We start from the raw sequence: 27,834 nt of genomic DNA, 5'->3' as shown, positions 1-27,834 counted from the left end.
CTCTTCATTGGCTTCCTGTTAATTCTAGAATAGAATTTAAAATTCTTCTTCTTACTTATAAGGTTTTGAATAATCAGGTCCCATCTTATCTTAGGGACCTCGTAGTACCATATCACCCCAATAGAGCGCTTTGCTCTCAGACTGCAGGCTTACTTGTAGTTCCTAGGGTTTGTAAGAGTAGAATGGGAGGCAGAGCCTTCAGCTTTCAGGCTCCTCTCCTGTGGAACCAGCTCCCAATTCAGATCAGGGAGACAGACACCCTCTCTACTTTTAAGATTAGGCTTAAAACTTTCCTTTTTGCTAAAGCTTATAGTTAGGGCTGGATCGGGTGACCCTGAACCATCCCTTAGTTATGCTGCTATAGACGTAGACTGCTGGGGGGTTCCCATGATGCACTGTTTCTTTCTCTTTTTGCTCTGTATGCACCACTCTGCATTTAATCATTAGTGATCGATCTCTGCTCCCCTCCACAGCATGTCTTTTTCCTGGTTCTCTCCCTCAGCCCCAACCAGTCCCAGCAGAAGACTGCCCCTCCCTGAGCCTGGTTCTGCTGGAGGTTTCTTCCTGTTAAAAGGGAGTTTTTCCTTCCCACTGTAGCCAAGTGCTTGCTCACAGGGGGTCGTTTTGACCGTTGGGGTTTTACATAATTATTGTATGGCCTTGCCTTACAATATAAAGCGCCTTGGGGCAACTGTTTGTTGTGATTTGGCGCTATATAAAAAAATTGATTGATTGATTGATAGCTTAGGGGAGGTGATGGTCTAGTGGTTAAAGCATTGGGCTTGAGACCAGAGGATCCTTGGTTCAAATCCCAGCCTGACTGTGCCATGCTCATGCTCCCTTGAAGCATTTACCCAAAAAAAGTCTGAAGGACCTAAATGACATGGTGAGATGCAGAAGAGCTGTGCTCATTCATATCCGTGACATATACATACTATTATTATAATAATAACAATAATAATATAATCATCATCATGTGGCCCTGCCATAGACCTGAGGTCTGTCCAGTTTGTACTCTGCCTCTCGCCCCCACTGACTGCTGGGACAGAGTGCAGCCCCCTGACCCGAATAATAATAATAGTAATAATAATGATAATACCACCAATCATGTATACGTATTATAGTTGTTCACCCTGTTGGGAAAGTGTAGTGACACGGACCCACAACAGGGGGCGTAAATGAATGGTCAACAGATGAGCCAAAAGGTAACAATTTAATGTTGTGAATGTGCACAACAAAATACAGACAATCACAGAATTTGATATCAGTCAATATACAGAGGTGACGTGTGGGCAGGCTCGAGGATAGAAGCCGTCTGTCCAGAGAAGAGTCGGGACACACACGATTTCCACTGCCAACGGATCTGAAATACGCCGGAGTCGCCAAGTCCTGAGTCCAGGTGGCCACCGTCTCCAGCTGTCAGATCTGGTACTGCTGGCAGGAGGCAGAAAAACAGTTAAGGGTGAGTGTGAGAAAACACACCCAGTAAACAGTCAGCAATATGAGTCTCTCCTTTTTTCTTGTGGGAAAAACACCTCCACCTCCAAAACAAGAACACAGTTATGCATAGTCTGAGTCACTACTTATCGGAGTTCGGAGTTCGGAGTGAAAGGCGTCACTCCTCCACCATCCGCGAACCCAGCCTCCAGCTTCAAGTAGCGAGAATCAGGACACCTGCAAACAGTTCAGAAGAGAATCACGTGCGTTGGGCACCAAACACGGCTGAGAGTATAACCTACAGGGTAGTCGATATCTCGGCAGTGAGGTGGAGAAGCTGCCCGGCTTATATGGTGGTGGTGGTTGATGAGTGACAGCTGGCGTTGATGATGAGTGACAGCTGCCACTCCTGGTTGCTCCTGGGGCGGATTCGCCCTCTCGTGCCTGAAGCCCGCACTTCAGGCAGGGCGCCCTCTGGTGGTGGCCAGCAGTACCTCCTCTTCAGCGGCCCACACAACACACCCCTTACAACAAGAAATATAATTTTAAAAAGTGTGTGTGTGTGTGTGTGTGTGTGTGTGTGTGTGTCTGTGTATTTGTGTGTGGTGGAGGGCGGGGCCTGTATCTAAAAATCTTAAAGCATCATAATTTCATAAACAAGACTTTGCAATACTTGTACAGTTACGTATTCTTGTCAGTTTGATTCTTTAGAAGCGAAAAGTCCTGAAAAAAAGAAACCACTTGGTGGTTAAATGCTGCTGGTGCAGACACAACACAGCCACACCTTAAAGGACCAGGACATTTTGTGTTTGATCCAAAAATATAAAAGTGTGGCAGCACAGTGGCTTAGTCGGTAGCACTGTCTCAGTTTTGCTTCCAACTTGCTTCTTTCCATGTGGAGTTTGCACAGCCCAGTCTCACGTTTTTTTATTTGTACTCCCTTAACGAAATGAGTCAAATTTTCGTTACGGGTTTTTTTTTTAACTCACTATTACTAACCCTACTCCTACCCCAAACCCTAACCTTAACCATAACCTAACATATTACTCCTTCCCCTAACCATAACCACCCCAGAACCAGGTTGAAACAGCAGGAGGAAACTGGAGCACCTGGAGGAACGCATCATGCAAACTCAACCTGGTCTCACAGCAACTCGTGATTCAGCAGCACGAAATGTACATTAATCTATTGGTTTGTGATATTGTGACGAAAAGTTCCTCATTTTCATTACGGCAGCACAAATTCATTCTAATTCATTCCGTGATGGCTGCAAGAAATTAAAAGTGAAGCGGGGGGTCCGAATAAAATCCAAATAGAGAAAACTTTTTTCTTTTTACTGTGAAAACCACAAACATGTTTAACCAACCATTTTTATAACTTAGAATGCAAATATAAATTGTAAATTTCAAAAACATATGTACAAATGTAGCAAACAACAAAGTTATATACAACTACTCGTATTTACATTAAAATACAGGAAATGCTTCAGGCATTGTACAACTATTTACAAAGCAATATGATGCCATACAAATTATTTATGCCACTCAAAAAACAATTCCTGTCCAACACAAGACAGAATGAACACAGTCCTGACCCACAAGAGTAGTGTCATTCCTCCTGTTGTCCACCTGAAGGCAGTGTTGGCATTTTAGTCCGTCTTTGGTGGCATTTTGGCTAAATCACTTCAACAACAACCCCACATGGGTGGTACACACACACACACACACACACACACACACACACACACACACACACACACACACACACACACACATATATATATATATATATATATATATGGAATCATAATGAACAATCATGATTGTTCATCATGATTCATGTTTTACTGGGCCTATCAACAAAATTTAAAAACTGGTACATAGTTTGAAGTCCACACTTTCCATGCACATTCAAACAGAGGCTCAGAGTCCGGTGGATTGGTGACACAACCGCTTAATTCAGTCATATGACTTTATGTGGAGATGCATCAGACAACTCCAGAGGGTTAAATGTGTTGAAAAGACGTCCTTTTGGAAACCAGATTTTACCAACCACTGAAAAATGAATTTGGAGAAATTTCACTGTAATAATCTATTGTTTGTCTATTTGCAGCCCTTTGACTGACTGACGCCCTGTCCAGGGTGTACCCCGCATCACACCCTATGACTGCTGGGATAGGCTCCAGCTCCCCCGACCCTATATTCGAGTAAGCGGGTATAGAAAATGGATGAATGGATAATCCTTATCGCCTCTGTTTAACGTTTCATCTGAAAGAATGACACATTTGATGAAACAAATGTGCATTTTGTGACACATTGACAATATAACTGCATTTTTGCTGATTTAAAAGTGGGTGAAAAATAGGATCTGAGCTTTGACTGAGCACTGCTTTAAGACAACTGTTGATGAAATAACTGACAATACACCTTATTATCCAGGAATCAAACAGCTTTATTTAATGTCTGCAGTTTTTGCTTTGATTTTCTCATTTGCACAGAAACCTTAATTAATGTGAAATATTCATGTACTGCTGTCCAAAAAGTTCAGTGAAAAAGATCATTCTTTATATCATGAAATATATATACATTGTATAGACATCCAGATATAGAAAATCCTGAAATCATAGAAATATGCTAGCTGATTATCTTTCACAAAATTAGCTTATATGTTATAAAATCACACATTTGGCAGTGTAAGCTGACTGCTACTTATAAACACAAGTGAAGCAGTGTCTGATGCTGATCTTAAGTAGATAGGAAAGAAGAATAAGTGTCACATGAAAACTTTCATTTATCAAATATGAAACGGACCTGTTATAGATCAAGAGTCGGCCCATTCCTTAGGCATTACAGACAAATACGAGGGGTTGACAATGAATCATAGGGGCACTATACATATATATATATATATATATATATATATATATATATATATATATATATATATATATATATATATATATATATATATATATATATATATATATATATACGAGGTCTGTCAATAAAGTATAGGTCCTTTTTATTTTTTTCAAAAACTATATGAGAAGTTTCAGAAAAAGTCAGTTTCAGCATTTTATCTGGATATTCCACTGTTAAAGGAGATGTTTTTAATGAAAGATGTGCGGACGGATTGCAGCGTCGGCTCGCAGCCGCCGCGACACTCCGCCACAGGAAAAACACCTCTGTTGGAAGCCTTAAGGACAAGTTGGAACATGTCCAGCTGTTAAACAATTTCTCATATACTCACTCCACTGAAAGCCATCAAAAGCCGCCTGGATTTTACAAATGGTTATCAACATGGAGGTGTTTTTCCTGTGCCGCCGCACCGCGCCGGCTGCATCCCGACGCGCGGACCCGTCTGCACATCTTTCATTAAAAAAATCTCCTTTAACAGTGGAATATCCAGATAAAATGCTGAAACCGACTTCTTCTGAAACTTCTGTTCTCTCACGACGTCCTGGATCAATAGAGCCTGAAATGTGGAGGTTTTCAGCTTGAACAGGCTGACGACGGCGGCTGAGAGCGCTGAGCGACGTCTCGCACCGTGGGAAGTCCTTAAAGCGACAGAATCACCTCAAAATCTCTCATCAGCCGTTAAAATTTTCACTGAAAACCAGCTTAATTTTTCGAACCGTGTCCACTTCGATGTGTCTCACAGGTTTAGAAAAAATTTTGATCAAACAACGCGCCAGTCTCTCAGCAAGCAGGCGTGGAAAAACTCACGCATGCGCACGAGGGTTCAAGCATGTCTGACGTAAAAAACATATGAATGAAATCCATATAGTTTTTGAAAAAAATAAAAAGGACCGTTACTTTATTGACAGCCCTCGTATATATTATATATATATATATATATATTATATATATATATATATATATATATATATATATATATGCTAGTTTCTGATTTAATAGATTCTGCTTATGTCTTCTTAAAGAATTATGTACTTGCAAGGGTTTTTTTGTAATGTTAATATATATATATATATATATATATATATATATATATATATATATATATATATATATATATATATATATATATATATATATATATATATATATATATATCATTCATGTGTCATATCAAATTCTTCCACAACTGGATTTGGTAACAGTAACTCCTTAAGCAGGTTTGTTCACAAGGTTTGTTTTTCATTTTGACATCACAATCGCTTACCTAAACAACTTTAACAAGCTCACTACAAGAGCCATTATTAAACATTCTCAAATAACAGTAAATAAACAATTACTTATCATTGCAGTTCTCCCAGAATCCTTTGTACTTCTGTGAACTACTGCTACTGGCATGAAGCAAATTGTTTGCTTCCTACAATTTTATTTTAGTATTTAAAGATCAAGAAAGATTTTATTTTAATAAAGAGAGCAGTGTGGTTTACATTAGTCTTCCTCATCCTCATAACAGTGTGCAGCAGCTGCAGATGTTGCATCACAATTCTTGAGGTCCAAGCATACAGGGATAGCTGGGTGTGAATCACTCTACTGTATTGTCAGGGTTTATTTGTTTGATTCTGGTCATCAAACAGTGAAAGATATTTATTGAAACTCTTAAAATCTCAATAACTACTTCCCTCATCCCTTGATGGGTATCATTGAGGATCTTCTGGAGACTGACTCATTTAAAAAGATGGCACTGTTCATTGTGCCAATATTTATCATTACTCATTGTGCTTTTAATAACATTATTTTCAAATAAAATCATTTCTTAAACAGATTTGGTATTCTGAAAATATTTCAGGGTCTTCTTATATTGTGCCCAATAGTGTAATAGGCTACATGCCATCATATCAAACAGACCAATGAATATATGGAAGAAAAATTTGAGTAAGAAAAATGTGGAAAAAGACAGAGGAAGCAATACGAGGACCGATGGTAAAAGATAATGACACATAGTCAAACAATATGCGAACTTGGGTCTGTGGTACAGAAATATACATTTTAGAACTTAACGTTTAAAAATTGTAAAATTTGAGCTTCAGTATGTCAGTATGAATTATAAATTCAACAGTTGTATTTTTACCCAAGGCAATCAAATATGGCCATTTGATATTGCAATGGCTGTGCATCCACCCGTCTGTCTGTCTGTCTGTGCACAGCATAGGTCCAGTCCTATTATGGCCAGAGTCTTGAAATTCACAGAGAACATTCTTTGGACACAGACCTTGGACAAGTTCAAAGGTGGCTAACCTTGGCCTATTATATGAGGTATTTTAAGAGCTTAAAATGTCACATTCTGGTTCATATTTTTATGCTATGAATCATGGAAATCCATTTTTTGGAGGGGCGGGGGTGACAGCCAATCAGAGGAGAGTCACTGGCTGGTCTCTCTCTGGCGCTCCAAAACCGCTTTGTTTATGTGTAAGTATAACATCTTGGTGATGTCACTGGCTGGTCTAGCTAGCTATTAACTCTGTTTCATTTGTGTGTAATTATAGCATCTTTCTCATATGTTATGTAAAAGCTACAGACAAATAAACACTTCTAAGACTGAAAATGCTGTTTTTGTAATCTGATAACATACCTGGAGTGATTTACAAGGCATCTCAAGGCTAACTTCCATTGTTATCAAAAGCTCATGTATGTGCACACGCATGTCATAGAGCAATTCGTGACATTCGTGAGACTGAAGTGAATGATGATAAAAACGTAATAGCATGTCATATTACTGCAATACTCTGGCATGCTGTACACAGCAGGAACATTTTAATTGAAAAAACGTACACTTTATCTGGCATGCAGTGCACGCTGGCCCATTTGGATTGTATTTAAAGTGCACCCTAGACAGCTGCTACTATGTAGTAAGTAAAGTGTGATGCTTGCTACCTGACCTGAGTATCACGTGAACTGCTAAATTAAGGGTTCCAGTGAGCGGGTCGTGATTTAATATATAAGGCTGACCGTGTGTGTCTGTGTGTTTGTGCACATACGCTATATATATATATATATATATATTAGGTGGGACAAATTCACTGTCAAGTCATTCTCAAGACATGAATCGGCAAGTCACAAGTCAAGTTTCAAGTCAGCTTGCAAACAACTGGTGGTCATTATGACTTGGGACCTGACTTGAGACTTGTGACTTGCCGATTCATGACTTGCTAGTGACTTCGTTTATATATATATATATATATATATATATATATATATATATATATATATATATATATATATATATATATATATATATATATATATATATATATATACATATATATATATATATACAGTGAGGAATTTGAACACCCTGTGATTTTGCAAGTTCTCCCACTTAGAAATCATGGAGGGGTCTGAAATTTTCATCTTAGGTGCATGTCCACTGTGAGAGACATAATCTAAAAAAGAAAAATCCGGAAATCACAATGTATGATTTTTAAATAATTTATTTGTATGTTACTGCTGCAAATAAGTATTTGAACACCTACCAACCAGCAAGAATTGTGGCTCACACAGACCTGTTAATTTTTCTTTAAGAAGCCCTCTTATTCTGCACTCTTTACCTGTATTAATTGCACCTGTTTGAACTTGTTACCTGTATAAAAGACACCTGTTCACACACTCAATCAATCACACTCCAACCTATCCACCATAGCCAAGACCAAAGAGCTGTCTAAGGACACCAGGGACAAAACTGTAGACCTGCACAATGCTGGGATGGACTACAGGACAACAGGCAGGCAGCTTGGTGGAAGACAACAACTGTTATGATTATTTATTAGAAAGTGGAAGAAACATAAGATGACTGTCAATCTCCCTCGATCTGGGATTCCATGCAAGATCTCACTTTGTGGGGTAAGGATAATTGTGAGAAATCTCAGAACTACACAGGAGGACCTGGTCAATGACCTGAAGAGAGCTGGGACCACAGTCACAAAGATTACATTAGTAACACATGATGCTGTCACGGTTTAAAATCCTGCAGGGCAGCAAGGTCCTCCTGCGCAAGCCAGCACATGTCCAGGCTCATTTGAAGTTCACCTTGACCATCTGGATGATCCAGAGGAGGCATGGGAGAAGGTCATGTGGTCAGATGAGACCAGAATAAAGCTTTTTGGAATCAACTCCACTTACCATGTTTAGAGGATGAGAACAACCCCAAGAAAACCATCCCAACCCTGAAGCATGGGGGTGGAAACATCATACTCTGGGGATGCTCTTCTGCAAAGGGGACAGGATGACTGCACCCTATTGAAGGGAGGATGGATGGGGTCATGTATCCCTCAGTAAGAGCATTGAAGATGGGTCATGGCTGGGTCTTCCAGCATGACAATGACCCCAAACACACAGCCAGGGCAATTAAGGAGGGTCTCCGTAAGAAGCATTTCAAGGTCCTGGAGTGGCCTGGCCAGTCTCCAGACCTGAACTCAATAGAAAATCTTTGGAGGGAGCTGAAACTCCAAACCTGAAAGAGTTGGAGAAGATCTGTATGGAGGAGTGGACCAAAATCCCTGCTGCAGTGTGTACAAACCTGGTGAAAAACTACAGGAATCGTTTGACCTAGGTAATTGCAAACAAAGGCTACTGTACCAAATATTAACATTGATTTTCACAGGTGTTCAAATACTTATTTGCAGCAGTAACATACAAATAAATTATTAAAAAAATCATACATTGTGATTTCCGGATTTTTTTTTTTTTTTTTAGAATATGTTTCTCACAGTGGACATGCACCTAAGATGAAAATTTCAGACCCCTCCAAGATTTCTAAGTGGGAGAACCTGCAAAATCACAGGGTGTTCAAATACAAGTAGAATAATAGTAGTGCTATGTGACTAAAAAGACTAATCCAGGTTTTGAGTATATTTCTTATTGTTACATGGGAAACAAGGTACCAGTAGATTCAGTAGATTCTCACAAATCCAACAAGACCAAGCATTCATGATATGCACACTCTTAAGGCTATGAAATTGGGCTATTAGTAAAAAAAAGTTGAAAAGTGGGTGTTCACAATAATAGTAGCATCTGCTGTTGACGCTACAAACTCAAAACTATTATGTTCAAACTGCTTTTTAGCAATGCTGTGAATCACTAAACTAGTATTTAGTTGTATAACCACAGTTTTTCATGATTTCTTCACATCTGTGAGGCATTAATTTTGTTGGTTTGGAACCAAGATTTTGCTCATTTACTAGTGTGCTTGGGGTCAGTCTTGTTGAAACACCCATTTCAAGGGCATGTCCTCTTCATCATAAGGCAACATGACCTCTTCAAGTATTTTGACATATCCAAACATCCATGATACCTGGTATGCGATATATAGGCCCAACACCATAGTAGGAGAAACATGCCCATATCATGATGCTTGCACCACCATGCTTCACTGTCTTCACTGTGAACTGTGGCTTGAATTCAGAGTTTGGGGGTCGTCTCACAAACTGTCTGCGGCCCTTGGACCAAAAAAGAACAATTTTACTCTCATCAGTCCACAAAATATTCCTCCATTCTCTTTAGGCCAGTTGATGTGTTCTTTGGCAAATTGTAACCTCTTCTGCACATGTCTTTTATTTAACAGAGGGACTTTGCGGGAGATTCTTGCAAATAAATTAGCTTCACACAGGCGTCTTCTAACTGTCACAGCACTTACAGGTAACTCCAGACTGTCTTTGATCATCCTGGAGCTGATCAATGGGTGAGCCTTTGCCATTCTGGTTATTCTTCTATCCATTTTGATGGTTGTTTTCCGTTTTCTTCCACACGTCTCTGTTTTTTTTGTCCATTTCAAAGCATTGGAGATCATTGTAGATGAACAGCCTATAATTTTTTGCACCTGCATCTAAGTTTTCCCCTCTCCAATCAACTTTTTAATCAAACTACGCTGTTCTTCTGAACAATGTCTTGAACGTCCCATTTTCCTCAGGCTTTCAAAGACAAAAGTATGTTCAACAGGTGCTGGCTTCATCCTTAAATAAGGGACACCTGATTCACATCTGTTTGTTCCACAAAACTGACGAACTCACTGACTGAATGCCACACTACTATTATTGTGAACACCCCCTTTTCTACTTTTTTTTTTTACTAATAGCCCAATTTCATAGCCTTAAGAGTGTGCATATCATGAATGCTTGGTCTTGTTGGATTTGTGAGAATCTACTGAATCTACTGGTACCTTGTTTCCCATGTAACAATAAGAAATATACTCAAAACCTGGATTAATCTTTTTAGTCACATAGCACTACTATTATTCTGAACACTACTGTATATAGTTTGCATTGTTGCACTGGGATCCCAATTAAACAACCGGAAATTATAAAGAAGACAATGTTCATAAGGCCGAGGGTATTTTTGCATTGTGTTATAGTTCAAATTTGTATTATGATGTTTTTTGTTTGTAAAACAAAAAACATCAAAGACACAGGTTATGCAGTTTCGATATAAGTGTATGAACACACTAATTGGTAGTTAATTAGCTGTGATGTAGAAGGCACCAGATAAAAAATCTTGCCTCTGGCACCAAATTGGACAGGGTCGGCATTGCATGGATCCTCATTTTTGTTCCCTCACTTTGCCTCTCTTCTGATTCCTATTGATAAATGATATTGAACTCTGGTTAATGAAGAGGATTAAAGTGGAACAGTCACATGCTGTCAACTGACAGATACTGTAAGTGTGTCGGAAGAATTAGTGCTCTGACCAGTGCACAGAGAACAAAACACTGCTGCCGTTCTTTGCCTTTCCTGTTCTCGATTCAGCATGCTTGGAGCGGCAAAAACTACTTGCACTGTTCATACATTCGAGTAAGGTGACCAGCGTGTAAAACATGGTCTTTTTACAAAAACATCAAAGATCACATGTCTCAGAGCTGGTGTTTGCAGCTGCTGTGTTGCCTTCTGTATGAAACCATGAATGCATTCAGACAATGAAAACCATCCTACTCCCAAAGAAGACTCAGGACAATGCAACATGTCATTTTCAATAAACATCTTAACTAGTGCCTACAACCACGAATGCTCAGAAGAAAGGACAGACAAAAAAAAAAAAACAAATCCTGTGAATATAGAGATACCCTAAATATACATTAGAAGGAGTGATAAACAGCATGAGTTAAGATACAGCATTTGATGTTGTGATTGTTTCCTCCTGTCTCATCTGCGTCAGCCTTAAATTAAACACAGTCACATCTTGTCTGCAACGAAACAATTCACATGCTCACTGCAGCTGCTTGTGAGGCACCAAAAAAAAAAAAAAATGCTTTGAAGATGACTCGGACTCTGCACATGTCCAGCGGGAGACAAATCGTGTCACTTTATCGATAAACTGCAGCCCATCCGTGTTTCCTGATGCTCGGTTTAGTAGCTTTAAGGCTTTCAGCAAAACTGATAGTTGTTGGTTTTCATCAGAGGCTGTTCCTCTTCCTCACCGTTGCGAGTCTGATCACAGGGAATGTTGTCACAGCACTTAGGTGCGTCACACATGTCATCGCTTGTGAGTTGATGCTCCAGGTTCTGGTACATTAGCTGTGGAGAGGCATCGCGAGCATGATGAATATCCAACATAATGGTGACGCCTTTCATTTGACCTCTACCAAAGTTGGTGCACTCAAATAATGGCTCTTTGGATGAACTCAATTAAATTATGTGCAGGATTTCCATCTAATAAATATATGTAGCCCCAACTCAACTAAAACACATCCATGCAAGATAATGTAATTTAATTTAGTTGGGACTACATATATTTATTAGATGGACATCCAATCCAGTGAGTCAGTTTTTTTTTTGAGTGTATCACACAAACAAATGACTCATTGGATGAACTAAATTCAATTATGTGCAGGATTTCCATCTAATAAATATGTGTAACTCCAAACCAAATAAAGTGCATCCATGCAAGATAATATAATTTAATTTAGTTGGGACTACATATATTTATTATTTGTCTGCTAACGCCCGGTACAGTTTCAGTCCATCTTTAGCCACTTTAGAAAAATTATCATTTGCTTTAATGCAACTGTTGCAAAGAATGCACAGTTCTCCCTCACTGTCTCCCTGGCTCAAGAACGATTTTGCTGGCATTGCCGTAGCTTCCACAAAAGTCTATTTCTTGTCCACGCCAACATTCTCTGATAAAATTACAGCATCACACAATCTGCAAAGTAATCTTAGTTATTTATCCCATCAAAATAATGAAGAGAGCAGCCCCATGATCAATCAAAGACACACAATTATAAAATGTTACTATTGCAAACTGGCCAACTTGGGCAAAATCATGAAATGCATGGTCAAAATACGTTTTGTTTATAAAAATCTTAAGTTTTTACAGGCTATTATATACCAGTAAGTTAGCCATAAAATTGTGTGAACTGGATAATAGATTCGTAAATGTTATTTTGATGATTTTAGTTTACTGAAAACTAACATACAAGGAGTGTCGATTTTGCAAATCAGAGATAACAAGCTTTCCTGCCAATCTAATACTTAGAAATGGGATGAAACCCTTAAATTGAATTGAAAATATGAATTTACCAAACTATGCCCCTTGATCACAAATTATTCCTACATCAGCTTTAGAGCAAGTCCTAGACCACTTACTACAGTAAAGCAACGGTTTTGGCAGCCATATTGAATTTTTTGATAGACTGCATAATCCGATTTGCAAAATACTGGTGGAAATGGATTCCTTGACCATAAAAACCTATGGACAGACACCAGAGGTGTGGCCGTAGTCCTTCTAGAATAGAAGATATGACACTTTGAAGTTTAGGGGACCACGCCCGGTGGCCATCTTGGATTTGCACGATGGAAACACCTGGTTATGATTTTTAAGCCACTAATTGTTATTTCCTTCGTCATAACTCACCAAATCATGCCAAAAAAAAAAAACAGCTCTATAGACAAGTTCCTACCATTTAGGACCAACTTTATGTATCTTGGCAGCCATCTGGATTTTTGGTGGCCTTCTTGGATTCTGGACAAATTTCAAGATGGCACAAAATCTTATTTTGAATAGTATGGTCTGAAGTACCGGAATCCCTTGAGAAAACCTTGACAGGAAAAAAATGTCAGTTTTTACCTGGCTCAGCCCTGTCTATAAGTGATCGGCCAGCTCCTGCTGGAATGCCCCTGTTGCCAGGACGCCCAGCGTGGTCTGGTCAGCACCTGTGTGGCCACATACAACCGCCTGGCTTGTCGCCACATTGCGCTCTGGGCCGGCTGTGTGGTGGATTTTTGCGTGGCGCACATTTCCCCGGTCATTTCACTTTTGATACATCTGAACGTTAGCGTGGAAATGGACATATGGCATGTTTTTGTGCATACACAGCCTTTGTACATGAGGCCCCAGCTGCTTTTGAGTAAACTCCTCGATATTTTCTACCAGAAAATAACTGAGAACTTTAAGTTTTTTTTTTAAACATAAAACGGTCAAAGGCATCTTATGTGCCTTTCTATGCCATGTGTTCTCAAAATACCCACTTACAGTAGTGTTGAAAATAATAGCAGTGAGTTTAAAAAAGTGACTAAAGCTCAAAATCCTTATAATAGCTTCTATTTCCATACACAAAAATCCAGTGGGAACGCTGTACATTCTATTCCAAATCAAAACATGAAGACAGATTTATTGCTTAATAGCAAGTGATAGAACATAATAGAAAGTGAAGAATAAATGATATTAGGCTGTTCAAAAAAAAAAAATCTTCTTTACAAACGTTTTTACAAAAAATTAGCTTTCCCGTGAATCACTGAACTAATATTTAATTGTATAAGTGCTGTTTATGAGAACGGCTTCACATCTGTGTCACAAGGAGTTGACCATCTTCTGGCACCTGTGAACAGGTATTCCAGCCCAGGATGATTGGACGACATTCCACAATTCCTGTACATTTCTTGGTTTTGCCTCAGAAACAGCATTGTTGATGTCACCCCACAAGTTTTCTATTGGACTAAGGACTGTGCTTAAGTGTGCTGGCCACTCTATAATATTAATCTCAGCCTGGAAACAAGATGATGCTCACTTGCTGGTATGTTTGGGGTTGTTGTCTTGTTGAAACATCAATTTTAAGGGCATTTCCTCTTTGGCATAAGGCAGCATGACCTTGTGAAGTATTTAGATGTATTCAAACTGATCCCTGATCCCTGATATGTGATAAATCAGCCCGACACCATAGTGTGAGAAATATCCCCATGTTATGATGTTTGTTCCACCATGCTTCACTGTCTTCACAGTGCACTGTGGCTTGAATTCAGTTTTGGGGGGTTATCTCATTGATTTGGAATAGAATGTGCTGTGTTCCCAATGCATGATGGAAATAAAAGCTATTTTGAGCTTTGTTTCTGTGTAAGCTCTCAGTTGTCCAGGTGGTTTCCATAGTAGAGAAGCTTGAATCTTTGACTGGACTGGGTTGCTTGACGTGAGGACGTTTCGCTTCAAATCGCAGAAGCTTCCTCAGCTAAAATTCTGCTCTGGTAGTCTGACTTCTGTCTTGACTCTTGTAGAGAAGAAACTTGTGTTCAGTGAGTTCTTGCAGAGCCAGGATGCAGGTGATTGCCTGACTTCTTGTGTGTAAATCCAGACATCCAGTCGCTGAGCAGCAATTGTTTAAGACTCTGAACAATTTCTTTTAAACCTTGATACAAAAATACATTTTCTTTAGCTGGTTGACTTCTCTCACCTGTTCCTGGTCAGCTTGGTCACCAAGTAAACTTTGTATCATCTGATTAATCTTGCTGAATGTTGGACGCTCAGTGGGCTCCAGATTCCAGCACATCCTCATGATTGAGTAACTGCAACATGATAACAGACAACACATGATCATTTTTGATGATTTATAGGTAGGGTTGGGTATCGAGAAACGGTTCTTTTCGAGAATCATTAAGAAATTATTTGACCCACCGACATCAATAGCCTTTTTGCATGTGATTCCCTTATCGGTCCTTCAGAGCGGCCGTTGTTTTTGAGGGTGTTTATCGGGAAAACTATAATTTCTCTATGTTGATTGCAGACTGTGCAGCGGGTCTGTAATCAACCGCTTCTGCAGCAGCTCTGCTTGAAGCTTAAAGCAATGAAGCAGTACTCCAACCCGCTGCTTCGTTGGTTCTCTGCTTCGCTGCCTTTCAGAAGCATCAGTCCGCTTTTTAACGCCTCTTAAAGCCATTTAAAAATGTAAATCGTGAGTCACTTTTGCGTGGATTAAAGTCACTAACTGGGATTCTTATCTTGCTGCGGGCAAGCAAAGACAATCATCCTCTGTTCCGTTTGTTCCGCTCCAAACATTGCATCACTCTCTGCCGAGTCAAGTTAGAAAGACTGAGTCTGGTCGGAATTAATAACTTCAAAGTGAATCACTGTTTTAAATCAAATGACACCTCTTTCCAAACATTGTAATACAGACAACAAACTACATTTTTTCTCCCAAAATGAGATGTCGCCTGTTCTGTTGTGTGGGCCGCCAGAAGAGGAGGTACTGCTGGCCCACCACCAGAAGGCGCCCTGCCTGAAGTGCGGGCTTCAGGCACGAGAGGGCGCTGCCGCCTCAGGAACAAGCCGTGGTAACAACTGTCACCCATCATCTGTGACAGCTGTCACTAATCTATACATCTGGTATAAAAGCAGGAAGACACCTCCACCAACATGCAAATAAATTATTTAAAAAAATCATACATTGTGATTTCTGGATTTTTTTTTTTTTTTTTTTTTTAGATTATGTTTCTCACAGTGGACGTGCACCTAAAATGAAAATTTCAGACCCCTCCATGATTTCTAAGTGGGAGAACTTGCAAAATCGCAGGGTGTTCAAATGCTTATTTTCCTCACTGTATGTCCAGAGATCAAAGATCCAGTGACCAATTTCATATTTATTTACTTTAAGACTCTGTAAAATGTTGTTGACATAGAAAACCTGTAAAGCCTACTTTTAGTACACAGAAAAGTCACAGGAGATATTGATAAGGGAATCGATAAGGAATCAGATCGATAATTGGAACTGATATCGATAAACTCTTATCAATATCCATCCCTATTTATAGGTGACACTATTACATTTTTAAGAAAGGTTGCTCAAACTTTATGGTGTGATCAGTGAGACACAAACTGCAGAAATAAGAGGAGACTCATTGAGACAGTGACCCAGTTTAATAAGAGAGGGTCCTTCATAAGATCCTGCAACCCTTCAGTCTCATTTTACTGGCGTGAAATAGCAGTGGCTTTCTTGCTTTGAGATCACATGGCTAACAGGCAGAACTGAGGCCTGACTCACAGCAGGACAACAGATGACTCGGACCTGACTCAGTTTGAGTCCCTTGGTTTCCACTGTGCAGTTATTCTGGGTGGTGCAATAAGTAATCAATCATGAGAACACAAATATCAAGGCCCACAGATATGAGGAAAAATACTTTATTTCATTATTTTTTGCCCTTGACTAACAGTTTATAAAAATGTAGCCCTGGTTTTACAGTGATAATCAGTTTTAACACTGATTGCAGTAAAACTGTGTTAAAACTGTTTTTTAAAACCTCTTTTCTATCTTTATCCCAACATTTAAAAAAAATCCAACTGGATACGAACAAGTGGGCATAAAGTCAAATTACTTTCATATCTGCATGGTAATGTGTTGTCCATATTAGTTAGTGGTAACAATGAGCAGAGTCTTGTATTTGATGTATATTTTCATAATCTGTTGGTTTATGTCTTTGGGTCCTCTACCTTTGACATCAAGAGATGCCTGGGAAGAGCTTATAGCATCAAGAGGTTGCTCAAAAGAAGTGGTTGTTGATGCTGATACCTTTGTAGGAGAACAAAGGTCCAAGTATTAAGGGTCCTCCAGCTTTCTGTCTTTCTGAGAAGTGGGCACTAGTCATTGGCCTAAGGTGATGACTTGATGTTTTTGGTAACAGGTTCCTTTGTAGGATCCTTGGGTCCTGCTGGAATGACTTGGTGTCAAAGGAGGAGTTACTTGGGGAGACTAAAATGAGGAGTATCACTTGCATTGTGAGGGAAGGTCAGCTTGTACATTTTGGACATTTGGCGTGTTTCTCTTTGCATGATTCAGCACATAGGTACCTGATTGTTGGGGGAATCAGTGGCTGGAGAAAGCCTAGGAGATGCCCATGCTTCACCTGGCTGTGGCAGATAGATGGTAATTTAAGAAATGTGAAAATGTCTGCCTGGGTGGTTTCCATCCAGTACCCAAGGCAATTCCGTGGTGTTGTTGATGTGGCAAATGCAGTTCACCATCGCATGCTCTCAGACTTGACTTAGTAATCTGTTGGGTGAATTTGGTATTTAGGAATCTCTGTGTTTATGGTTCAACAAATTCCAACTCTTTAGGGCTGTTTTTCAGGGTTTTAGAGCCCACACAAAACAAAAGTTAGCACTTATGTCAGCCTCAGCTAAATGTTATAGTGGTTTATCAATTCAGCATGATCAGAATTAGCATTTCAGCAATGGTCAAAGCTAACTTCAGCTGTGTCCATGACTGCTATATTCTGACCAAATCACCTTCCCAAGTGAGAAGAGAAGGGTTTACCACTAGAAGCTCTTATACAGCCACGCTATTCTGCTGGGCTCCCTCTCATTCACACAGACATACTGAGTCTTACTCCAACTGACTTTCATTCCCCTTTTCTCAGAGCGTATCTCCACATCTCCAGGCTAGTCTCAACCTGCTCTCTACTCTCACTACAGATCACAATGTCATCTGCAAACATCATAGTCCATGAGACTCCTGTGTGATCTTGTCCTTCATCCTGTCCATCACCATTGCAACCAAGAAAGGACTCAGAGCTGATCCTTGGTGTAGTCCCACCTTCACCTTGAATGAATCTGTCATTTGAACTGCTGTCACACTGTCATTTATGCATGTCCTGTACTACCCTCACATACTTCTTTGCCACTCCAGACTTCCTCACACAATACTATTTAATCTCAGACAATATCCAAGTTTTACTTGCAAATTTATGACATTGTTCTTTGAAATTTTGAGTTGTTTCTCCAACATTACTCCCTCCCTTGCTCCTTTCCCCTCCCCTCCACTAAATAATACATCCCTAATACTCCATTGTGCAAACACATAAATCCAAACATGCAGTAAAAAGCCAACACAAACATGTAATTATACAGAGTTATCTTACTTATACAGAGTCATCTACATTTATCATCATTCAGTAAAGTTTCTAAAAACATCCGCTTTGGTAAAATACCTTTCACAGATGTAAGCATAGTTCACTTTTGGCACTCAGACTTTGCTGTGGTTTTCAAACACTTCCTTTGCCCATTTTGACAAACTGGGGCCACAAAACAAACAAAGGTTAAGGTCATTGTTCCTCTTTTGGCTAACAATCAGTAACACTGCAATCTGCCGATGTTTACTTCCTCTCAACAGGCAGGAACTGTTTTACTCCCAGGATGATATTTACCACATTTCACTCCATTAAATCAAATCAAATCAATTTTATTTATATAGCGCCAAATCACAACAAACAGTTGCCCCAAGGTGCTTTATATTGTAAGGCAAGGCCATACAATAATTACGGAAAAACCCCAACGGTCAAAACGACCCCCTGTGAGCAAGCACTTGGCGACAGCGGGAAGGAAAAACTCCCTTTTAACAGGAAGAAACCTCCAGCAGAACCAGGCTCAGGGAGGGGCAGTCTTCTGCTGGGACTGGTTGGGGCTGAGGGAGAGAACCAGGAAAAAGACATGCTGTGAAGGGGAGCAGAGATCAATCACTAATGATTAAATGCAGAGTGGTGCATACAGAGCAAAAAGAGAAAGAAACACTCAGTGCATCATGGGAACCCCCCAGCAGTCTAAGTCTATAGCAGCATAACTAAGGGATGGTTCAGGGTCACCTGATCCAGCCCTAACTATAAGCTTTAGCAAAAAGGAAAGTTTTAAGCCTAATCTTAAAAGTAGAGAGGGTGTCTGTCTCCCTGATCTGAATTGGGAGCTGGTTCCACAGGAGAGGAGCCTGAAAGCTGAAGGCTCTGCCTCCCATTCTACTCTTACAAACCCTAGGAACTACAAGTAAGCCTGCAGTCTGAGAGCGAAGCACTCTATTGGGGTGATATGGTACTAAGAGGTCCCTAAGATAAGATGGGACCTGATTATTCAAAACCTTATAAGTAAGAAGAAGAATTTTAAATTCTATTCTAGAATTAACAGGAAGCCAATGAAGAGAGGCCAATATGGGTGAGATATGCTCTCTCCTTCTAGTCCCTGTCAGTACTCTAGCTGCAGCATTTTGAATTAACTGAAGGCTTTTCAGGGAACTTTTAGGACAACCTGGTAATAATGAATTACAATAGTTCAGCCTAGAGGAAATAAATGCATGAATTAGTTTTTCAGCATCACTCTGAGACAAGACCTTTCTAATTTTAAAGATATTGCGCAAATGCAAAAAAGCAGTCCTACATATTTGTTTAATATGCGCATTGAATGACATATCCTGATCAAAACTCCAAGACTCCAAGATTTCTCACAGTATTACTAGAGGTTAGGGTAATGCCATCCAGAGTAAGGATCTGGTTAGACACCATGTTTCTAAGATTTGTGGGGCCAAGTACAATAACTTCAGTTTTATCTGAGTTTAAAAGCAGGAAATTAGAGGTCGTCCTTGTCTTTATGTCTGTAAGACATAAAGACCACCCATTACCACCCATTAACAACCAGTGTTGGACACGTTACTTTAAAAAAGTAATTAGTTGTAGTTACTAGTTTCTTCTTCCAAAAAGTAAGTGAGTTAGTAACAGTGTTACATTATTATGTAACTTACATTATTAGTTTATCATGGGAGACTTTAACAAGCTTTCTCTGTCATCACACCTCCCGACTCTCAACCAATATACGAGGTCTATTAGAAAAGTATCCGACCTTATTATTTTTTAAAAAAACCATATGGATTTGAATCACGTGTGATTACATCAGCCAAGCTTGAACTCTCGTGGGCATGCGAGAGTTTTTTCACGCCTGTCGGTGACGTCATTCGCCTGTGAGCACGCCTTGTGGGAGGAGTGGTCCAGCCCCCTCGTCGGATTTTCATTGTCTGAGAAGTTGCTGAGAGACTGGCGCTGTGCTTCATCAAAATTTTTTCAAAAACTGTGAGGCACATCCGAGTGGACACCATTCGAGAAATTCAGCTGGTTTTCGGTGAAAATTTTAACGGCTGATGAGAGATTTTGGATTGTTTCTATCGCTGTAAGGACTTCCCACAGAGCGGGACGGCGCGCAGCACTCCGAGGCGACGTCGTCATCCTGTTTCAAGCTAAAAACCTCCAAATTTAAGCCTCTGTTGACCCAGGACATCGTGACAGAACAGAGAACTTTCAGAAGAGGTCGGAATCAGCAGTTTATCCGGACATTCCACTGTTAAAGGAGATTTTTTTAATGTAAGACATGTGGACGGATTGGCACGTCGGCTCACAGCCAGCACGGCGCGCCCGCCACAGGAAAAACACCTCCGTTGGAAGCCTTAAGGACAAGTTGGAACATGCCCTGCTGTTAAACAATTTCTCAGATACTCACTCAACTGAAAGCCACCAAAAGCCGCCTGGATTTTACAAATGGTTATCAACACGGAGGTGTTTTTCCTGTGGCGGGCACGCCATGCTGGCTGTGAGCCGACGTGCCAATCCGTCCACACGTCTTTCATTAAAAAAAATCTCCTTTACCAGTGGAATGTCCGGATAAACTGCTGATTCCGACCTCTTCTGAAAGTTCTCTGTTCTCTCACGACGTCCTGGGTCAACAGAGGCTTAAATTTGGAGGTTTTCAGCTTGAAACAGGATGATGACGTCACCTCGGAGCGCTGCGCAATGTCCCGCTCCGTGGGAAGTCCTTACAGTGATAGAAACAATCCAAAATCTCTCATCAGCCGTTAAAACTTTCACCAAGGTGATTGGTCAGGAGCAAAAGTCACTGGATGTTCTTTACCAGGCAGCTTTGCAGAGAATGATGAAATCTATCATCAGTTACAAGGACCATCCTTTGTTTGAGGAGTTTTGAACTGATGCCCTCAGGGCGCCGTTACAGAATGCCTTTTGCAACAAAGAAGGTGTATAGGGGGTCATTTGTGCCTAATGCAGTCAGTCTACTGAACAGGTGTTAGTGAAGTTATGCAGAAGTTATGCAGCACATGAAATTGGATGAATTTTTATGAAACCATTATTTATTGTAATTTTATCTATTGTATATTAACTGTCGTGTTTTGTGATTGTCTAAACTTTTTTGTGGTCAACCAAAGACAAGTTTCCACTGAGGTGGACAATAAAGTTTAATCTAATCTAATCTAATCTAATCTAATCTAATCTAATTATTAAAGTAATTAGTTACTAGGGAAAGTTACTATCACTAATCACTTACTCATCTTCAACCGCTTATCCAAGATCGGTTGCGGAGGTAACAGCTCCAGCAGGAGGTCCCAGACTTCCCTTTCCCGGGCCACATTGACCACCTCTGATTGGGGGATCAGAGGTGGGGCGTCCCCTGCCAGAGTGCATAATCTCTCCACCTAGTCCTGGGTCTTCCCCGGGGTCTCCTCCCAGATGGACATGCCTGGAACACCTCCTTAGGGAGGCACCCAGGGGGCATCTTTACCAGATGTCTGAACCACCTCAGCTGGTTCCTTTCAACATGAAAGAGCAATGGCTCTACTCCGAGCTCCCCACGGATGACCAAGCTTCTCACCTTATCTCTAAGGGAGACACACCAGCCACCCTCCTAAGGAAGCCCATTTCGGCCGCTTGAACCCGTGATCTAGTTCTTTTGGTCATGACCCAACCCTCACGACCATAGGTGAGACTAGGAACAAAGATTGACCAGTAGATCGAGAGCTTTGTCTTTTGACTCAGCTCCCTTTTCTTCACAACAGTAAGGTACAGCAAATGCAATACCACCCCTGCTGTGCCGATTCTCTGGCCAATCTCATGCTCCATTGTCCCCTCACTTAAGAACAAGACCCCAAGGTATTTGAACTCCTTCACTTGGGGCAGGACCACATTCCCTACCCAGAGTAGGCAATCCATCAGTTTCCTGCTGGGAACCATGGCCTCATATTTAGAGGTGCTAATCCTCATCCTAGCTGCTTCACACTCAGCTGCGAGCCGATCCAGTGAGTGTTGGAGGTCACAGGCTGATGAAGCCAACAGGACCACATCATCTGCAACAAGCAGTGATGAAACCCTGAGCCCACCAAACTGGAAACTCTCCCCCCAACTACGGCACCAAAGGGAAAACAACTGCACCTCCGACTGCTGTGAGTTTGCAAATCAAACAACTTCAATGAGCTCAATTTTAGTAACGCACCACCTTTTATTTTCACTAATGGTGATGGGAGACTCGATTCATTTTCCTAACTTAAGTTTGTATGAGTCACTCACTGAAGTGAATTGGATTTTCGAGTCACTTGAGTCACTCACCCAGAGTGTGTGCCATGGAATGTACAAACAAGTTCCAAACCACTCCAGTCCCCAAATGATTGTGAAAAAGACTATAAATCAAAAAGTCAAGAAGTGGTTCATGAATCGCACATCACTAACAAATAATGATAAGAGCGTTGTAACAATGGAAACAGTAGTAATTATGGCACTCAGCTCATTTCATTCTTGGGGATGAGGAAAAACACCTTGTAACCTTTGTACTTAACGCCCAAGCTACCTTCATTGTTCAGCATAACACATGCATATTGGCTGTAAATATCGCTCTTGGTCACCTCGGGGGAACGCTCACCCCGTACTAAAGCTTCAGCTTCTTGGCCTTATTGGCAATCATCCTCGTGTGTGTAGTTGTCAGTGACAACAAGCGGCAAGTTCTGGGCCCGGCTTGACAAACTTCGGCCGCCTTCAACCAAATCATACTCACCACCGGACGTTGTGGTTCTTGCACCAGCTGTACCGCCATCAATGAAATTTGGCAGAAATTTAAAAAAAGAAAAAAAATTGATGCAGCCCGATTTCAGCATGCGGGCAGTGATGATAAACTAATGTTGTTTTTAATGGGGTCTAATATTCCACAGACATGTCTCCTGCACCCCTCCCATTAGCATCAGCTAATGAGCAACTGCAGGGAGATGCCTGGTGTCCTGTAAATGGACAAATTTTGGAAAGTAAAACTGGAATTAAAGAACAGATAGAATGTGTGGCTCGAGATGGTGCCACAACTTTCCATTGTTACTGCAAATTATTGATGGCTAACTTGAAACAATGCTTTCAAATATTTTGAAAACATTGAAGAACCTGTTTCAAACATAAAAATAAAGACATCATGATATGACCCAAAATGTACGGGAACATAAAACCAGAATTAAAGAATAGATAGAACGTGTGGCTAGGGATGGTGCCAAAACCTTTCACCAGAATTGCATTAGCAATGGGTAGCACAAATATTGCATCAAAACATTGTGATAGCTATTGAAGCACTCTGGAGTTCACATGAAAAGTAATGCATCTTACTTTATTGCTATTTGGTGAACACTGGCGCCTGTTGGATGGTTTAGGATTGGCTATCTATATCAAATGATGACTTTCATATTTAGAGACTACTACAGTTAGGGCATGGTCTGTACATGCAGTAGGACATATGTAGCTTGTTTTACACATAGACTTTAAACAGGATGCACAGTATTTAATGATGTGTAAGGCATGTGATCCCTTCTAGTATGAAGAAGGTTTGATGTTGTTAACTTACATCTCAGGTGGGGCAAAATCTGGCTGGGACATCTGATAACCCCGCTTCACCATCTTGTAGAAACTGGAGTCCACAGCCATGCTAGGATAGGGGCTCTTGCCTAATAAGAACATAATTTTGTGAATTAATGCAGGATGTAAACTGTAGAGGTACATGTCGGAACCGCAAGCAGTGTCTTCTGACCCAGAGAGAAGATCTCCCACAGGAGGATGCCGTAGGACCAGACGTCGCTCTGGACTGTGTACACACAGTCAAAAATGCTCTCTGGAGCCATCCACTTCACCGGCAGACGGGCCTTCACGTACCATGCAAAGGACAAAGAGTGCTTTTTATCCCTTCTCTAAACTATTTCAGTGGCATGTCACACTTTGACATGTTGCTTACATTGCCCTTCACCACATAGTTGGAATCATTCATGATGTCACGTGCCAGTCCAAAGTCACAAATCTTGGCCTCTCTGAGGTTGGTCAGCAGGACATTCCTGGCAGCCACATCTCTGTGAATGCACTGCATGCACGAAAACACACAAATTCATTCCAAAAAGGGGACCAGCACAACACAAATGCCTTATATGATTGACACTGAGTTACGCAAATAATTGTTTGTAATTCAGTGATAATAATAATAATAATAATAATATATGCTCTGTGTGTTGATATTTGATTATTTCTTTCCAAAATTGAACCACTTCATCTGTAACTGCTGCAAATGTGCAAATACAGCTTTATGCAGCTTTCGCCACTGTGCATTGATAGCAATGCTTCCATCCATTTTTGTTTTTTTTTTTAACTTACATTTTTGGCAGCCAGAAAGTCGAGGCCCTGAGCCACCTGGTGAGAGAATCTCAGCAAATCATCAATTTCTAGCGGCCAATTGCTGCTCTCCTCGCACAACAGGTCTTGGCATGAATCAGGTAAAATAGAGTTAGACAAACCTAGGATGCGACACAAAACAAATGAAATGAATGTTTTTAATAGCGTCACAGCTGCTGCACATAATTTTACCTGGAGATGATTCTATATTTGTCTGCTGGGTTGGCCTCATCTCCAAGTAACTGCTGGAGTCTGCACTCGAGATTCCACTGTCACTGACAGAGAGATGAAGGTGTTAGATAAAGCAGGCTGGATGGCTTTTATTTATTTTTTATTTAGAATTTCCTCTTTGTGGGACTGACTCATTCACCTTCTGATGAACCTTTTCTGGTTGCAGATGTTCTTGTAATCATTTTCCCTGTCCTCAGTGTTTGGAATGCTTATAACAAAATTCATAAACATCTCTGCCTTCTGGCGAAGGAAGTTGAGAAGGTCGCCGAGGCTGCAGAATTCTGTGATCACAAGCACTGGTCCTGATGAATAGTAAATTTTTTACTTGGGTAAATGTGGAAAGCAGATAGTTTAAAAAAAGTTCCATAACTTTGTTTGAGTTCCTACCTCCGTAGGTACAGGCTCCTAGTAGATTGACTATGTTCTTATGGTGTCCCAGGTGGCTCAGAATCTTCAGTTCGGATATCAGAGCTTCCCTCTCGTCTGAGTGTGCGCTGGCTGCAGACGCAAAAAGGTCACAGTCATACTGATCACAAGAAACAAATATCATTTCACCTTTCACCAAAATCAGACCTATTTTGCACATTAACTGGAACATGTTTTTGCGGTCGCTCCCTGCAAGTTCCTGATGTAAACAAAGGCCTCTTTGTCAAATTGATATGACGTCACCTTTCAGCATTTTTACAGCAACACGCATCACGTTGTCTTCCTTTCCCAGACCGTAGGCTGTGGCCTCCACGACCTTTCCAAAGGCCCCAGCACCCAGAATTTTTCCTGTAAAACCAGAACAGATGTCATCAATGCACACTTCAGTTCTTATTCACAGAGAAGGGTTTTCCGAATGATTAGCGGGTCATGCGGATTAATGGAATTAATGGAATCATTCATTCAGTCAGTGAGTTTGCAAGATTTTCAAGATTTTAATAAGACATGCTGTATCAACTATAGGATATTCAGCTCTGAAATTTGGGTCTCTGATAGATACAACTGTCTTTTGTACTAAGGCCCTTTGAATGATCCTAGGGTACTGCTGGAATGACTTCATGTTAAGTGAATGGTTACTTGTTGAGGCTCAGATGAGGAGTATCATTTGCAGTGTCTGGAAATGTTGTGGCCCCTTCAAACATAACAGCATTGAGGCTGAATGGTGCATGAAGGAGGATTCGAACAGCAGTCGTGAAAATTGGAGCCACCTGGAAGCAGTACAGCAGTCGGCACAACCACTCAGCCACAGCACAAGCACGACACGAATGCACTCCACATTCGTGTCATGCTTGTGCTGGAAACTCAATCGAACCACTTCAAAATGAGGTCGTATCGCCGTCTGACAGTGGCCACAACATTAGTACAGCATATCGTACACAGGTCGGGCCGTTCGGACCGCGGTCGAGGGGCTGCATGAAATGATCGGCCACATTGCACCCTGGCCAAATTTGGTGAAGGAGCTAGCCTTCACACCAGCAACTGGATGAGGGTGAATGTCACCGAATGGTCATTCGACCCACACTTGGCCAGAATCAAGGTGCCACCCATGAACTTCCAACAGTTGGCCACTTAGAAAATGCGGCACCATTTGTGCGGCCAGCATGATAGAGCTGCAGTCCAGGTGGTAAAAGCTCAAAGGGCAGTCAGTGTGTTGTGTCCACCCCCATGCAACATAAATGGTGTGCGAGCGTGTCATGCCCCCCCCCCCCAGCAACAGGAATGACACGCGAGTGTTTCGTGTCTCCCCAACCCCTACCCTCGAGCAACACGAATGGTGTGTGAGTGTCCCCCACCCCTGCCCACTTGGGGGCTCATACAGTGGCCGGAGTGAAGTGTGATTGATATCCAGTGCAGCGTGCACATCTGGATGGCTTTCATGTCCATGATGGAACAGTTGACAGCTGTGGAACATCCATCATGGCATATCCAGCATGTCCCACTGGAGGTGGAATCAACAGCCAGCAGCGTGCCCACACCACCACAACAGACATCAAAATAAAAACCCAGCTACATATCACAGTACCAGCGCTCCATCTGACTGGACAGACACGTCCCGTGGCACATGATCGCTGATGATCAGGCATGTCCACCAAGGCGATCAGATGACGCCAGCATACCAAAGCCATCAGATGATGACACATCCGTTCACCAAAGCAGCCGTCATGTCAAACCTGACCACTGTGTCATCACTACTCAAAGCTGGAGAACAGATATCGTGCCATAAAGAACATCACCTCTTAACACTCCCCATGATGCCCATGTGTCGGCAGGATCTCATGACATGGTGAAAAGTAAAAACACATATCACCTTTGGAATGCGTTTAGCTGTGCCAGTGCACACTGCAGACACCATCAGCCAGGGTGCTGCCTGTGAAAATATCCATCTGATCATGTGAACGACCAGCTGGCAACTTCCACAACAGGGTCAAAATAGGAGCTGTCTCTGGACAATCGGCCATTAGTCATGACATTTTGGATATATGGCATGTTTCTCTGGACATGATCCAGCACTGCTTCAGTGATGAGGACTGCAGCAACAGGAAAAGACCAAAGTGATGTACGTGTTTCACCTTGCTGCTTTCGAGAAGTGGAGAAGTACTGTTTTTTTGCCTGGACGGTTCCTATCCAGAACCAGTGGTATTTCCATCATGTGGTTGAAGCATAGACATGGTGGATATGCGGCACTACTACATGCTCCCAGTTCAGACCTGAGAAAGACAGGTGAAGACCAAGCAGCA

General features: G+C 41.1%; 1 protein-coding gene across 3 annotated transcripts in view; it reads right to left on the bottom strand.

The window, feature by feature from the left end:
- Window positions 1-11,257: 11,257 nt before the first annotated feature.
- csf1ra (colony stimulating factor 1 receptor, a) overlaps window positions 11,258-27,834 on the bottom strand; it is a 45,551-nt gene continuing 28,974 nt past the window's right edge. For 2 of the 3 annotated variants that reach the window (XM_034181170.1, XM_034181172.1), the window contains 10 exons: window positions 25,781-25,885; window positions 25,499-25,609; window positions 25,251-25,413; window positions 25,073-25,155; window positions 24,863-25,002; window positions 24,453-24,575; window positions 24,252-24,363; window positions 24,069-24,168; window positions 15,061-15,172; window positions 11,258-11,911 (listed from right to left, as the gene is read on the bottom strand). In XM_034181170.1, the coding sequence (XP_034037061.1) occupies window positions 11,762-11,911; window positions 15,061-15,172; window positions 24,069-24,168; window positions 24,252-24,363; window positions 24,453-24,575; window positions 24,863-25,002; window positions 25,073-25,155; window positions 25,251-25,413; window positions 25,499-25,609; window positions 25,781-25,885 (1,199 nt within the window). In that variant the 3' untranslated portion in view covers window positions 11,258-11,761. The remainder of the gene's footprint in view (window positions 11,912-15,060; window positions 15,173-24,068; window positions 24,169-24,251; window positions 24,364-24,452; window positions 24,576-24,862; window positions 25,003-25,072; window positions 25,156-25,250; window positions 25,414-25,498; window positions 25,610-25,780; window positions 25,886-27,834) is intronic. The other variant, XM_034181171.1, reaches the window with a different exon arrangement.

Source organism: Thalassophryne amazonica, chromosome 11, assembly GCF_902500255.1.
Source record: "Thalassophryne amazonica chromosome 11, fThaAma1.1, whole genome shotgun sequence".
NCBI classification, from domain to species: Eukaryota; Metazoa; Chordata; class Actinopteri; order Batrachoidiformes; family Batrachoididae; genus Thalassophryne; species Thalassophryne amazonica.
This window is presented reverse-complemented; position numbering and strand designations above follow the sequence as displayed.